At 44.2% G+C, this 15,254-nt stretch overlaps 1 protein-coding gene across 1 annotated transcript in view; it reads right to left on the bottom strand.

Annotated features, from left to right (window-relative positions):
• LOC309564225 (alpha-2-macroglobulin-like) overlaps positions 1 to 15,254 on the bottom strand; it is a gene marked incomplete at its 3' end in the record, with an annotated part of 271,806 nt that overhangs the window by 15,994 nt on the left and 240,558 nt on the right. The window contains 3 exon segments of the mRNA XM_082268852.1: positions 2,508 to 2,610; positions 9,284 to 9,352; positions 15,045 to 15,135. Of these exon segments, the coding sequence (XP_082124978.1) occupies positions 2,508 to 2,610; positions 9,284 to 9,352; positions 15,045 to 15,135 (263 nt within the window).

Consider the following 15,254-nt stretch of genomic DNA (forward strand, 5'->3'; position numbering starts at 1 on the left):
TGAGTACTGATGAGTAGTGATGGGTAATGATGAGCAGGTGGCAAGTACTCGGGTACTTCAGGTGTCAGGTACTCTGATGAGCAGGTGGAAGGTACTCGGGTACTCTGTTGGGTAGGTGACAGGTACTCGGGTACTCCGATGACGGGTACTCAAAGTACCAGAGTACCTGTCATCAGAGTACCCGAGTACCTGTCATCAGAGTACCCGAGTACCTGTCATCAGAGTACCCTAGTACCCGTCATCAGAGTACCCGAGTACCTGTCATCAGAGTACCCGAGTACTTGTCATCAGAGTACCCGAGTACCTGTCATCAGAGTACCCGAGTACCTGTCACCAGCCCATCAGAGTACCTGTCACCAGAGTACCCGAGTACCTGTCATCAGAGTACCCGAGTACCCATCATCAGAGTACCCGAGTACCTGTCATCAGAGTACCCGAGTACCTGTCACCAGCCCATCAGAGTACCTGTCATCAGAGTACCCGAGTACCTGTCATCAGAGTACCCGAGTACCCATCATCAGAGTACCCGAGTACCCATCATCAGAGTACCCGAGTACCTGTCACCAGCCCATCAGAGTACCTGTCATCAGCCCATCAGAGTACCCGAGTACCTGTCATCTGAGTACCTGATGGGCTGGTGACAGGTACTCGGGTACTTTGATGGGCTAGTGACAGGTGCTCTTTATTGGGGGGGGGGGGCAATCAGTGTGGTTGGGGTGCACTATGATTGGTAACTAGCTGTTACCACAATCTCCTCCTCACACAGGATCAGTGTGTGAGGAGGAGAACACGGTGACAGCTAGTTACCGTGTTCTCTGATGACATTTGTGACCGGCTGTGATTGGACACAGCCGGTCACGTGGTAAAGAGCCAATTTCATTGGCTCTTTACCTAGATCGGGGATGGGCTCTGTCCGAGGGACGAGCCTCGTCCCCGATCGCCGCGCTGCGCGCCCCCGGGGGCGCGCATTAAGGAAGGAACGAGCGGCTCGCGCTGGAGCCGCTCATGTGATCGGCTGTGATTGACACAGCCGATCACGTGGTAAACAGCCAATTTCCTTGGCTGTTTACCTTGATCGGGGTTGGGCTCAGTCCGAGGGACGAGCCTCACCCCCGATCGCCGCGCTGCGCGCCCCCTGGGGCGCGCAGTAGCGGGGAGATCCGGGCGCCGTCATATGACGTCGGCCCGGATCGAGAAAGGATTTGTGCCGACGTCATTTTACATGACGCGGTACGGAAGGGGTTAAGGAACACACGTGGCAGTTTCTTTCTAAGCTATTGGCACCTTTTTGAAATTTTGGGCCTCATCCCTATACTTTTACCATACACTAACATTGAGACATTTACTGTATTTTCAGTTTGAAGTGTTAATCATTAATGGGGTGAAAGAAATGTTTGTTTTTGGCCATAGTGACAAGAAAAAATTGAAGTAGCAAGATGAAACTGTTTAACCACTTCCCGACCACCCGCCGCAGATTTACTGAGGCAGGGTGGCTCCCCTGCGCAAACCAACATAAATCTACGTCGGTCATGTGCGGGAAGCTAGGATTGCCGCCTGATTGCCACCTGATACCCGCGATCTCTCCCCGCTGATAGAGAAGGACGGTTGGCTGTTGTAAACACAGCCGTCCGTCCTTCTCCCTGGGATGATTAAAGAAATCATGTGATCCTTCTATATAGGACCACATGTCTCTTTGGTAATTTCATAAGCCACGCCCCCCCACAGTTAGAATCCACTCCCCTAGGCTTACATTTAACCCATTGCTCACCCCTTCCCTGCCAGTGTCATTATTACAGCAACAGTGCATATTTTGTAGCACTGATTACTGTAGTAATGTCACTAGTACTCCCAAAAGTGTCAAAAATGTCAGTTAGGGGTCTGATCTGTCCGCCGCAATGTCGCAGTCCCCCAAAAAATCACAGATCACCGCCGTTACTAGTAAAAGAAAACAATAAAAATTACATAAATCTTTCCCGTAGTTAGTAGACGCGATAAATTTTGCGCAAGCCAATCAAAATACGCTTATTGCAATTTTTTTTAACAAAAATATGTAGCAGAAAACCAATTGGCCTAAAATGTTAAAAAAAAATTTTTGTTTATAGCGCAAAAAATAAAAATCGCACAGGGGATCAAATACCACCAAAAGAAAGCTCTATTTGTGGGAAAAAAAGGACGTCAATTTTATTTGGGTAAAGCGTTGCTCGACCGCGCAATTGTCCGTTAACATAACGCAGAGCTGAATCGCAAAATAGGGCCTGGTCATTAAGGGGGAAAATCTTAGGGTCTTAAAGTGGTTAAATTACCAAATTTCTAACAATGTATGTGTTTTTCGATTGGAAAATGATGCTCATTCCAAGCTAAATGTTTCAATCAAATTACATTTTGATGTCTTTGTAGGCATAATTGAGCATACTGACTAGGCTTTTTTGTACAACTGTTCATACGAAAATCTAAAACTGGAAATATTTCAGTTAATGACAGAGTCTAATGCTAATATCACATCTCACCTGTCTCATAATAATCATACACTCTCACAGTACCAGGTTTCAGGCCTTTAACCTCGATGTCCTGTTCTATCTGGATGTTGATATGTACAGGATCATGTCCTAGCTAAGGAGACAAAAATGCACAAATCACGGATGAATATCTCAAAACAATAGAGAACAAAATAACTTCTAATAACATTTACTGAAAATTGAATCACTGTTTTTGTCCCTTTTATCAGCAAATAGGTGTGTTGGAGGACTTCAAATGAATCTCCAGGATATTTATATGACTTCATACATTCCAAGCCCTTCTCACTAAATACTCACTGCCACTAGGACCTAGTAACCTATGAAGTAGAAGGACTTTCCATTACCCTGATGTCTTCCATTTGTCTAATCCACTAATATGGTTGCTTGTATAGGGCTTGACCAGACTGTCTGAATAATTATTAGGGCTCTTATGTATTGGCTGACTTTTAATATTAGAACACTTACCTTCCAGGAAACCAGCAGTGACCTCAACCAAGCTGATTTTTAAATCAGCGATCAGGGGGGCTGCTGCTACCATGTTGACAAAGGGAAACCAGCAGTGAAGCCAGCGGCGGAGCTAGACTTTTAAAACAGGGGTGGCAAAGGGGTGGCAAGGTATCATTTTGGGTGGTCAATAATAATAAGTTGTATTTGGGTACAGAGTCGCACAACCTCACAATTGTCAGTTAAAGCTATGCAGTGCCGTATCGCAGAAAATGGTCTGGTCATTAAGGGGGAGCTGAAGTAGTTAAAGGGTCAGTTTTTTCAGATAATTTTGCCCATTTAAGACTTTTTTCTGAGCGGTCAGGGGATGGTAAAAACAGGCAACTCGAAGTCTAGATCACAGCTAGAACCCCTCTACATGTGCCACAGCTGCGATGGTTTATGTTAAGCCTATGTGAAATTTGGCTATCCAGGTCAATGGGGCCATGCCATAACCATAAGCCAAACACTTGGCTTGCTGTTGTGGCTTATTAGCCCCATAAAAATCTGCCACTCTGCTAAAAAAAAAAAGCAGGATTTAGGAGAATTATTATAAATAATTTTGCCCCCTTTAATAAATCATTGTAATGCCACCCATATTCCTGTCCTTTTAAACAGGGTGACTGACAGTAAGCTGACACTAATAATGCACAGGTGTTAGGGTACTTGTCTTTCACCCTGGTAAAAGGGCAAGAATATGGGTGACATGATTACAATGACTTATTAAAGGGGGAAACATTTTTGGTAAGGAGCAGCATAGACTGGTACAGGAACAGGGTAGCCTGGGCAGGCGCTTCTACTACTTGGGCAAAAGTACTGTCCCTCACCTCAGTCACTGCAGGCTGCCCAGGAACTCTCCGTTCAGAGCTGATCCCTTCCATCCATCCCACACCAAGACAGGAAGACCGCGGGAATCGGGGATGAAGATTAAGACATGTGATTGACAGACAGACAGCGCTTCCGATGCACCCATTGGCTGTGTAAGTAGCAGGAGGCGGTGCAGCCTGTAAGATTTAGGCTGCACCACCTCCTGCTGCCTTTCCAGCAAATGGGTATTTGAGGTTCGAGTCCTCCCTCCCTCTGCCTACCAGCTCTCCATCCGCCTCCCGAGTCCCTCCGCTTCGCAGCTCTGAGCTCTCATAGTACGGCAATCCCCTGTGATTCCTCCGCTGCCATGCACCCACCCAAGATCGGGGTGGCAACAGGGGTGGCAAGGACGTCGTCTGGGTGGCAATTGCCACCCCAGCTAACCCTCTGGCTCCGCCACTGAGTGAAGCCTTGTGGCTTCACAGTCAGTTTCCTACTGCAAATGCACAAAGCACGGCGTGCTTTGTGAATGGGTTGGCTGCAGGGGAAAGGAGGGGGGGTGGGGTGGGGGGGGGGAACTTCGGGCTCAGTTCACCACGGCAAACTGAGTCGGAAGTGGGAGTGGGTAACTGTCAAACCAGGTACCTGCTCCCCCCCAAAAGGTGCCAAATGTAGCAGCGGAGGGGGAGAGGAGGCAGACTAGCAGAGCTTCCCCTTTTGGGTGGGGCTCTGCTTTAAGGAGGGATACAGGTTAATTGTTTGGTGTTGAGGATCCTTGCCTTCTTTTGGGATAATAGTGATATAAGCCATAAAGACAGAGGGAGTCAAATGCCTTATCAAAGCAAGTGGTCAAATAGGACTGGAATGTTTTATATTAATGCAGCATAAAGTGATCAGGTCTTGGAGCTTTACAAGTTCTGGAGGCCTTGTTTGCAGCAAAAAATTGGTTTCTTGAGTTGTGCCACTTGGACCTCTAAAGAAGGGAAACAAGAGTTTCTAAGGTACTCTTTAATTGTATGCATGTGTGTGTCATTTGGGGCATTTGGTCATACAATTTGGTGTAGTAGTTTCTACTTTGTCTTCTGGACATGAAGCTCTAATGTCATTCGGGCAGAAGATCATAGGGATAACATTTTAAGCTTTCTAATGATGAAGGGCCTAAGCAAGGAGTTGACTGCATTTGTACAAATTTCTCCTGCATATGATCAACATATTTTTCACATTCTTCATGCATAAAGAAAGCAAGTGAAGTCTGCAGTCTGCTAGTTCGGCTAGGAAATAAGACATTGTTGTGTAGCATTTCTAACTTATGTATCTGCATAAGTAAATGATCTTATGACCCCATTAAATGCATGCTATATTTGATCAATACTTCCCTCATATATGCCTTGTGTGCTTCTCATAGGATGTGTGGAGATGTGTCAGGGGATGTAAACTTAAGTGTTAGGTTAATTCTCATTCTAGGTCTTCTTTGATCGGAGGATCCTGCAGAAGTGAGTCATTAAATCTCCAAGAGTGGGTAGTTGAGGGGGCTAAGGCAAGAGTAAGAGTGACTGGAGCATGGTCTGAAATGGTAATATTTACAATGGCCAATTGTGAGACCAAAGATAGATAGCAATGTTTAATAAAGAGCATATTGATGTATAAATATGAGTCGTGAATGACAGAATGAAACGTATGGTTCTTAGTTGTAAGATGTAACTCAAAGTCTGTTTGGAGGAACTGGGGCTGGTTGGAGATGTAGACACACTGGGACACAGCCCTGTGGAAGGTGAGGGGGGGGGGGAGGAGAGGAAAAGAGGAACTTTAATACCAAGGGTGTTCTGGGAGAAGAAGCAGAGCAAGAAAGAGGGGAGAGGGATCTGAGAGCCCAGGTGGGAAGAAAATGATACGTGGAGAACTAGAGCTTGCAAGCACTGATTGCGGAGTGTGCAAAAGACTGAGGAAAGAGGCAGAAAAAGATATCTGGCTGACCCCTACTGGAGAAAAAGGTCACAGAACCCAGGCATAGGGCTCCAGGCTACACACCCACCTGTGTGGACTGAGCTGCTACAAGACCCAGAGTGGGGCATTAGTACGTACTGAGACATGCACGACCTCATTCTGCCTGGGGTGAGGCCTGAGGAACTGCCATTGTTGACTGAGAGTGCTAGCCATAAGGACCTGTATGTGGAAAGCCTGCTGTGCAGTGTTCATCGGAGGCTGTGTCACTGTGTTGTGCCTGTCAGAGACTGTGCCACCAAAGGTATTGTGTGGTGCAACTACTAAGGACTCCAGGGAGGAAGAAGGCTGAGGTTTCATCCAATGCTGGCTTGAGGTGGAAGCCATGTGTGTGTCATGTGATGATGTGTAATAGTGACCCTGCTGATGTTATTGAAGCATATGATGCTGCCTGTGGAGAGAGTTGGCCTTGCACTTTTTTTATTTAGAAAAAATCTTGTGTCAGAAAGCGAGAGCTCCAATGGGAAATCCGGGGCCCAAGCACCTGATAACTGCAATAAGACCCACTGGCCAGTGGTTTAGATGTTTAGTGTTTTCTTGAACTCTCACCCAGGTCACCTAGATAGTTTGCTGTTCTTTGTATCATATTTGTATATTGTCTCTATTGTTACAGTTGTTTGCTGCTTTAGATGCTCTATTGAATTGTATTATTATTATTGGTTGTTCTACTTTTTTTTTTTCCCTGAAGGGCTTTTTTATTGTGTTCAATAAACAGTGGCTCCTTTGGGGTGAGTGATACAAGGTAGAAGTTTTAATTTACTAAGTGTGTGCTAGCAACATTTTATATATCTTCTACTATCTTTTAATGTGTTTTATGACTGGTTCACGTGGATGCTGATTTTGTTCACTTATTTATATGACTTCAAAATACCTCTGAGTGAAAAAGCTAAATGGCAACAATGGACAGCTTGGTACACCACACAATTTGCTAACTGACAGCTTTCTTCTCATCCGGACTTAACTCTCCCGAGCTCGCACTTCTGACTATGGCCGCTAATGGCATTAGAGCACTAAACAGAATTACTTAGGGCTGCGCATCTTCACTTACCTCACGATTCGATGCGATTACGATTATTAGGGTCGCGATTCGATACGATTCGATTCCGCGATGCATCACGATTACTATGGGGACCCTTTTCTAAAGGGGGATCTATGGGGACCCTGCTCTAAAGGGGGAACTATGGGGACCCTTTTCTAAAGGGGGATCTATGGGGACCCTGCTCTAAAGGAGATCTATGGGGAGCCTGGGCCTGCCCTAAAGTGGATCCAGGGGAACTGAGCTCTAAAGGGGGATCTATGGAATAGATCACCTTTAGTGCAGGGTCACCATAGATCCCCCTTTAGAGCAGGCCATCATCCCCAGAGATCCCCTTTTAGTAGAGCAGGTCCACCCATAGATCCCCCTTTAGTAGAGCAGGTCCCCTCATAGATCCCCCTTTAGAGCAGGCCACATCAGGTTAGAAGAGTTACCTGATGCTAGTTGTAGTACCGTAGGCCCTGGTAAGGAGGAATGCTGGGCTTTGTAGTCCCCCTAGTTGTAGTATAGCAGGCTCTGGTAAGGAGGAATGCTTGGCTCTGTAGTCCCCCTAGTTGTAGTATAACAGGCTCTGGTAAGGAGGAATACTGGGCTCTGTACAGAGCTACAGAGCCCAGCATTCCTCCTTACCAGGGCCTACTGTACTACAACTAGGGGGACTACAGAGCCAGTCCAGCATTCCTCCTTACCAGGGCCTACTGTACTACAACTAGGGGGACTACAGAACACAGCATTCCTCCTTACCAGGGCCCAAGGTCCACACAATCCACCCTTGAGCCCAGGGACTGTAATTCTGATTTGAATTGATGCATGCAGGACATCATGTCCGCGTGCATGGAGGGTTTTAGGGTATATAGCATGTCCTTGATGAGAGACACAGAGTCAGGCTGTCTGATCCCCTGATGGAAATTCTGCAAAGGGATCCATTACACCCTGGGAGGCAGGCATCATGGCGGGGGGGGGGGGCTGAGAAGCAAGCATACCTGGGAACTGTGGAGGTCTGTGCGGGGAGGCCGTCCTGGGCCTGTTCTTTGCCAGACTCCGAGAAGAGGGTGACAGAGGAGGCGATGTCCTGCTGTCAGGGTTCGCCACCACTCTCACAGAATTAGTGTCAGTGGACGCATTAAAGACCCCCAGCATTAGTGTCAGAGGCTGCATTAATAACCCCCAGCACAGGTGTCAGTATTATTAACCCCCTCTCCCACATTGGTGGTCAGTGGCATTGAAAATTAACCCCTTCCATGACCCCCTAATGTGGGGGGAGGGAGTAATAATACTACATCACCACAAATGCAGAAGGGGGGAAGGTGGGTTAAAATGTCACTGCGGAGTCGGACAGTGCAAGGTGGGGGATGCGGGGAACTGACACTGACCCCCCCATCCCCCACCTGCATCAGGGAACACACTGGCAATAAGGGAAAAGCTGAGCTTACCTCGCAGGCTCACACACATCACATGCTCCTGGTCGGCTGCTCTCTCTGAGTGCCGGCGGGTGGCCGGGCAGGCGGGCAGACAGGTGGGTGGCCGGGCAGGCAGACAGGTGGGCAGACAGGCGGGTAGCCGGACGGGCAGACAGGCAGGCGAGTGGCCAGATAGGCGGGCAGGCAGGCGTGTGAGCGGGCAGCAGGGGGTTCAGGCGGGTGATATCTCAAAAGCTGGCCGCATCCCCGGCCCACCCACACAACGAGTAGCATATGAGATCTTCTCCCTCAGTGTGCTTCCCCTATCCACCCCCTCACCTGGCTCTGCCGCTCTCCCGGTTCTCGTCATCTTCCGCCGTCACATCTCCAGCTGGGAAGGCCGCGGCCGCCCCAAACCTTCCTGGGGCCAGAGCACTGATAGCTCCGCTCTCCTCTCCCGTGAGGCCCGGCCGCCGTCGCCACTCTCATCACGCGCCAGCGCCGCCATGACAATCTGTACTAACAGACAACTCCCCCCGCCCCCGGAAATGACGTCATTAAGTAATCGATTTTGCAGTCACCCCGAATCGATGCAGAATCGCGAAGGGTCGCATCGCGATGCATCGATTTGGCGATTATATTCAGCAGCCCTAGAATTACTGCTTTAAATGTGATGATTACTTATATGTTAAGTCACTTTCAAACACTAGATGGCAGTGCTTGTACTCTACACTTATGCATAATGTACCTGCTTTACTTCCCCTTGTTTTCCTTTACTACATGATAAAGTTGGTTATCGACTGTTTGCTAAACTGTTCATGTAACCTGTTTGTTTTTGAAAATATAATAAAAAACTATTTGAAATGGAAAATACCTCTGAGTTTCTGAAGAAGCTTACTGCTAAGCTTGTTGAACTAAGCTGTTCCCACTCTATTGCTCCAAATTAATACAATTTATCTGTGTATGACCATATTTAACCAAACCTCCAGTGGTTGAAAATTAAAAATGACTCAAAAAATCTAAATACAGTAAGCCCAAACCTCATTCAGATAAAATGTCACCAAGTCATTGTTTATCTCACTTCTTTGAATCCCATTTTTTTTCTCCATCTGTGAAGAGAAAATACTGCATGTATTAGAAGGTATTAGGACCCCAGATAACAATACACATGATTGTATTAAGGTACCCAATGACATTGCATAATTATCAGCTGATCCTTCTAAAATCAGAAAAGTCTGATGATAATGAAATGTCTAAGGTAACCATTGCCACTACTTAGCCGGGCCATTCTAAAAGAAATGTATGAAACAAAGATCTGACTTTTAATCTCAAACGTATAACTTTAAAACTGAGAAATGTGACTTTTAGTGTCAGAATTCTGACTTTGAAACTAAGAAATGTTATTTTAATCACATACATCGTGACTTTTAATCTTAGAATTCTAACCCCTAAACTCAGAATTCTGACTTTTAAATGCATAATTCTGACTTTAAAAAACAGAATTGTGTTTCCTAAACATCTTTTAGAGCCCTTTCACACGGGTGCTCCGTATGCCCACAAATCATCCTATTTTTTTGTGGATGATTTACGGACATAATGTAAGTCAATGGCATTGCGGAAGCCAGCGGAATACCATCCGCTGACATCTGATTTTCTTCCTTTCAGTTCTGTTCCGTTTTTTGGAACGGAACAGAACCCTATTTTTCCTCCATTCAAAAAACGGAAAGGAAGGAAAATCGTATGTCAGCGGTGTCATCCGCTGACATCCGCAATGCCCATAGACTTACATTATGTCCATATATCATCCGCAAATGGATGGGATGATATGCGGACATACGGAGCAGATGACACAAGTGTCATCCACTCCGCGAAAAAAAAAAAAAAAACAGTGCCGGAGCGGATCGCAATGCGGTCCGCTCCGTGTGAAAGAGCCCTTAGGATGATCCTAGGGTTCTTTTGCATATTTCATTATATATTATGTATATTTTTTATATTATATTATATTATATTATATTATATTATACTGTATTACCCCACACACAGAAGGATCACAGTCTGGGGTTGAAGCCATTTCAAGAGATTATGTCACCAGACCATTCATTTCACCAACAATCTTCCAATAAAATTATATGTGCATTTAATGTTTTTTCAATGCATGTTTTTTACCTGAAAATCCTCTTTTTTTTTTTGTAGCCATCCAAAAGCTTTGGGCCTGCTTCTGGGCACCAGCAGACTCAGAACTGTCACTCAACCAAGGTTCTATGGAACCCTATGGTTACTCCAGATCTTTTTGGCACTATACACCACCACAATGGATTTGAAATCAAACAAACAAGATGTGCTTTAACTGCAGACTTTCAGCTTTAATTTGAGGGTATTTACATCCAAATCAGGTGAACGGTGTAGGAATTACAACAGCTTATATATATGCCTTGCAGTTTTTAACCACTTTACCACTAGAGCATTTTGCTGTCTTACGTCCGGGCCACTTTTTGCGATTCGGTGCAACTTTAACTGACAATTGCGCGGTCGTGCGACACCATACCCAAACAAAATTTACGTCCTTTTTTTCCCATAAACAGAGCTTTCTTTTGGTGGTATTTGATCACCTGTGCGCTTTTTACTTTTTGCGCTATAAACAAAAAAAGAGCGTTTATTTTGAAAAAATAACAATATTTTTAACATTTTGTTATATGAAATTCCCCCCAAAAAAGATGTAAAAACCAATTTTTTTAAAAATTTTTGGCCAATTTGTTTTCTGCTACCTATGTTTGGTAAAAAAAAAATCGCAATAAGCGTATTTTGATTGGTTTGCGCAAAAGTTATTGCGTTTACTAACTAAGGGAAAGATTTCTGTAATTTTTGGTGTTTTTTTTTTTTAACGAGTAATGGCGGCGATCTGCGATTTTTTTTGTGGGACTGCGACATTGCAGCGGACAGATCGGACCCTTGACTGACATTTTTGACACTTTTGGGGGTACCAGTGACATTACTGCAGTAATCAGTGCTATATATATGCACTGTTACTGTAAAAATGACACTGGCAGGGAAGGGGTTAATTTTATTGGAGAGGGAGGGGTTAATGTATGCCTGGTGCTTACTGACGTGTGTGGGGGGAGGTAACTGAGTGAGCCAGGGACAGATCAGATGTTCAGCTATGCTGAACACTCCGATCTGTCACTCCCTGTCACTTAGGAGATCCGCCCGCTCTGTTTACACAGGCGGGCGGATCTCCAAACTGGATTCCCCGTCGATCGTGGCAGAGCATCGGCGATCGTCGCTGCTCCTCCCCTGGCCCGACTCCCGCTGTGAATGAAAACAGCGGGAGCGTGCCTACAGGGGAGGAGTCTAGCGACGTAGGTCTACGTCGCTAGACGATAACGAGCCACTGTGCCGCAGTAGCAGCACAGTGGCCAGAGGTAAAGAGGTTAAGGGACCAAAAGTAATGGGACAGATTAACAGTCATAAATCAAACTTTCACTTTTTATTACTTGGTTGCAAATCCTTTGCAGTCAATTACAGCCTGAAGTCTGGAACGCATAGACATCACCAGATGCTGGGTTTCATCCCTGGTGATGCTCTGCCAGGCCTCTACTACAACTGTCCTCAGTTCCTGCTTGTTCTTGGGGCATTTTCCCTTCAGTTTTGTCTTCAGCAAGTGAAATGCATGCTCAATCGGATTCCGGTCAGGCGATTGACTTGGCCATTGCATAACATTCCATTTCTTTCCCTTAAAAAACTCTTTGGTTGCTTTCACAGTATGCTTTGGGTCATTGTCCATTTGCACTGTGAAGCGCCATCCAATGAGTTCTGAATCTTTTTGCTGAATATGAGCAGATAATATTGCCCGAAACACTTCAGAATTCATCCTGCTGCTTTTGTCATCAGTTACATCATCAATAAATACAAGAGAACCAGTTCCATTGGCAGCCATACATGCCCACGCCATGACAATACCACCACAATGCTTCACTGATGAGGTGGTATGCTTTGGATCATGAGCAGTTCCTTTCCTTCTCCATACTCTTCTTTTCCCATCACTCTGGTACATGTTGATCTTGGTCTCATCTGTCCATAGGATGTTGTTCCAGAACTGTGAAGGCTTTTTTAGATGTTGTTTGGCAAATTCTTATCTGGCATTCCTGTTTTTGAGGCTCTCAAATGGTTTACATCTTGTGGTGAACCCTCTGTATTCACTCTGGTGAAGTCTTCTCTTGATTGTTGACTTTGACAAACATACACCTACCTCCTGGAGAGTGTTCTTGATCTGGCCAACTGTTGTGAAGGGTGTTTTCTTCACCGGGGAAAGAATTCTTCGGTCATCCACCACAGTTGTTTTCCGTGGTCTTCCGGGTCTTTTGGTGTTGCGGAGATCACTGGTGCGTTCTTTCTTTCGTTTTTGCTATCTCTCTGATGGGTTTGGTTTTTTTTTCAGCCTAATGATGGCTTGCGTCACTGATAGGGACAGCTCTTTGGATCTCATATTGAGAGTTGACAGCAACAGATTCCAAATGCAAATCGCACAATGAACTCTGGACCTTTTATCTGCTCCTTGTAAATGGGATGATGTTGAAATAACACACACCTGTCCATGGAACAGCTGAGCAACCAATTGTCCCATTACTTTTGGTCCCTTAAAAAGTGGCAGGCACATATACAAACTGTTGTAATTTCTACACCTTTCACCTGATTTGGATGTAAATACCCTCAAATTAAAGCTGAAAGTCTGCAGTTAAAGCACATCTTGTTTATTTCATTTCAAATCCATTGTGGTGGTGCATAGAGCCAAAAAGATTAGAATTATGTTGATGTCCCAATATTTATGGACCAGACTATGTGTATGTATGTATATATATATATATATATATATATATATATATATATATATATATATATATATATATATAAATATATATATGTATATACACAGTATCTCACAGAAGTGAGTACACCCCTCACATTTTTGTAAATATTTTATAATATCTTTTCATGTGACAACACTGAAGAAATTACACTTTGCTACAATGTAAAGTAGTGAGTGCACAGCTTGTATAACAGTGTAAATGTTCTGTCCCCCCAAAATAACTCAACACACAGCCATTAATGTCTAAATCGCTAGCAACAAAAGTGAGTAAACCCCTAAGTCAAAATATCCAAATTGGGCCCAATTAGCCATTTTTCGGCTGTAAATATTCGGCCGACGACCGATCGGCCGATTGTAGGCTTGTTAGTATGATGCTTCCGACAGCCGACAGCGCACTTTCGGCTGAAAATAATCTGTCGTGCAGGCATTAAAATTTTTGTTCGCCAACACCAGAACGGCCGATTGTTCGCCAGTCTGTACAGATTTCGGCCGACAGACAGCAGATTAGCAAGACTGGGCATGCTCAGAAAAGAAAAAAGACAAGGAAAGTTTGTCACATGACATCACTTCTGCAGTCGGCTGTTGTTGGCCGACAAAATTTGTGTGCAGTCTTTTGCAGTTTTCAACAGACACGACAGCCCTGGACAAAAGACGGCCGATCGGTACACTTTAGGTGTGAATGGGGAGCAGGTGCATTAAATTTGGTGTTATCGCTCTCACTCTCTCAAACTGGTCACTGGAAGAACTCTCTGGGGATCTGAAAAAATAATTATTGCTCTACATGAAGATGGCCTAGGCTATAAGAATATTCCAAACACCCTGCAACTGAGCTACAGTATGGTGACCAAGGCCATACAGCGGTTTAACAGGACAGGTCCCACTCAAAAGGCCATGGTCGACCAAAAATGTTGAGTGCACATGCTCAGCGTCATATCCAGAGGTTGTCTTTGGGAAATAGAAGTTATATATATATATATATATATATATTATAAAAGAAATATAAATAAAATAATATAAAATGTATAACAATTGTATCATTTAAAGCATCAATTATGGCAGCTTAAGCAAACCACACATTTTTTTCACACATTAGTTTTCACACATGACCTTAGAATGACATAGTGTCGTGAATTTTAAAAATGTGGGACTGTCATTGCAAATGTAAACCAACTCTATATATAAGAGACCCCCCAAACCTGAAGTGTCAATTGTTAGAGTCAGCTGCATGACCTCAATGATATTTTGGTTGCCTGTCAGTGTGGTATTCTGATTACCACTGTAAGGGGGGCATTCTTCCCATTGGCCACTGATTTTCGATTAATTAGTTTTAGCAGGTTTTCCTCAAGACCTAAAAATGATTTCAAGTGTTCTTCTGAGGAAAAAAAAGCTTGAGAAAGACTTCACTATAGGGTTCACCTTCACTCCTTCCCCAGAAGACACATAAAAGGTCATGCAGAAGGGGAAGGGAGTAGTTAGGCCAGCATAGCAAATAATTATATATTGCTAGAAGAGGGAACTGACTTCTCCAGAGAAAGTAATATTTTCGCACAAGCTTAAAAGCATGTAGCAACTGAATAACAAAAAAAATCACTCATGATAGGAAAATGTTGCAATAAGTTTTTAAAATACTTGAGTTTTCTGTGCTTTGCTTAACTATTTTAAGTTGGTGCCAAGGTCTCTGAGAACTAGAAATAGGCTGAATTATAGGGAATTAGCAAAAGGATTTCAGACTACTGCAAGACATCTTTCAGAAAAGCTATCTGTTCTCACTGTCTATAGCCTATAAAACTATCAACACCCAGATGTTGAAATCAGACTGAAATTGTCTATGGTATATGACAATCTTTTCAGTATTTATTGTATTAATAAAGTCTCTTGCTCCTAATTATAATAAAACCCATAGAATCCAAGCACAAAGAGAATTGGCAGTGACATACTTCTCTTAGTGAGCTCTTCACAGGAATATAGCCAGACAACATCTTCACCTCTATAATAGCCATGTTGGATGTCTCTCGAGCACCTGTGTATCTGCAAATATTTTTAAAAAGTTGTAGCATGATTTTATTGTTCAGTGTGAGACCCCCAAAACACCCCAGAAATTACAGTTATGAAATGATCATCACTTTTATTTTTTCTTTGTTGATTAT

This window comes from Pelophylax lessonae, assembly GCF_965119305.1.
Source record: "Pelophylax lessonae genome assembly, chromosome: 9".
Taxonomy (NCBI): domain Eukaryota; kingdom Metazoa; phylum Chordata; class Amphibia; order Anura; family Ranidae; genus Pelophylax; species Pelophylax lessonae.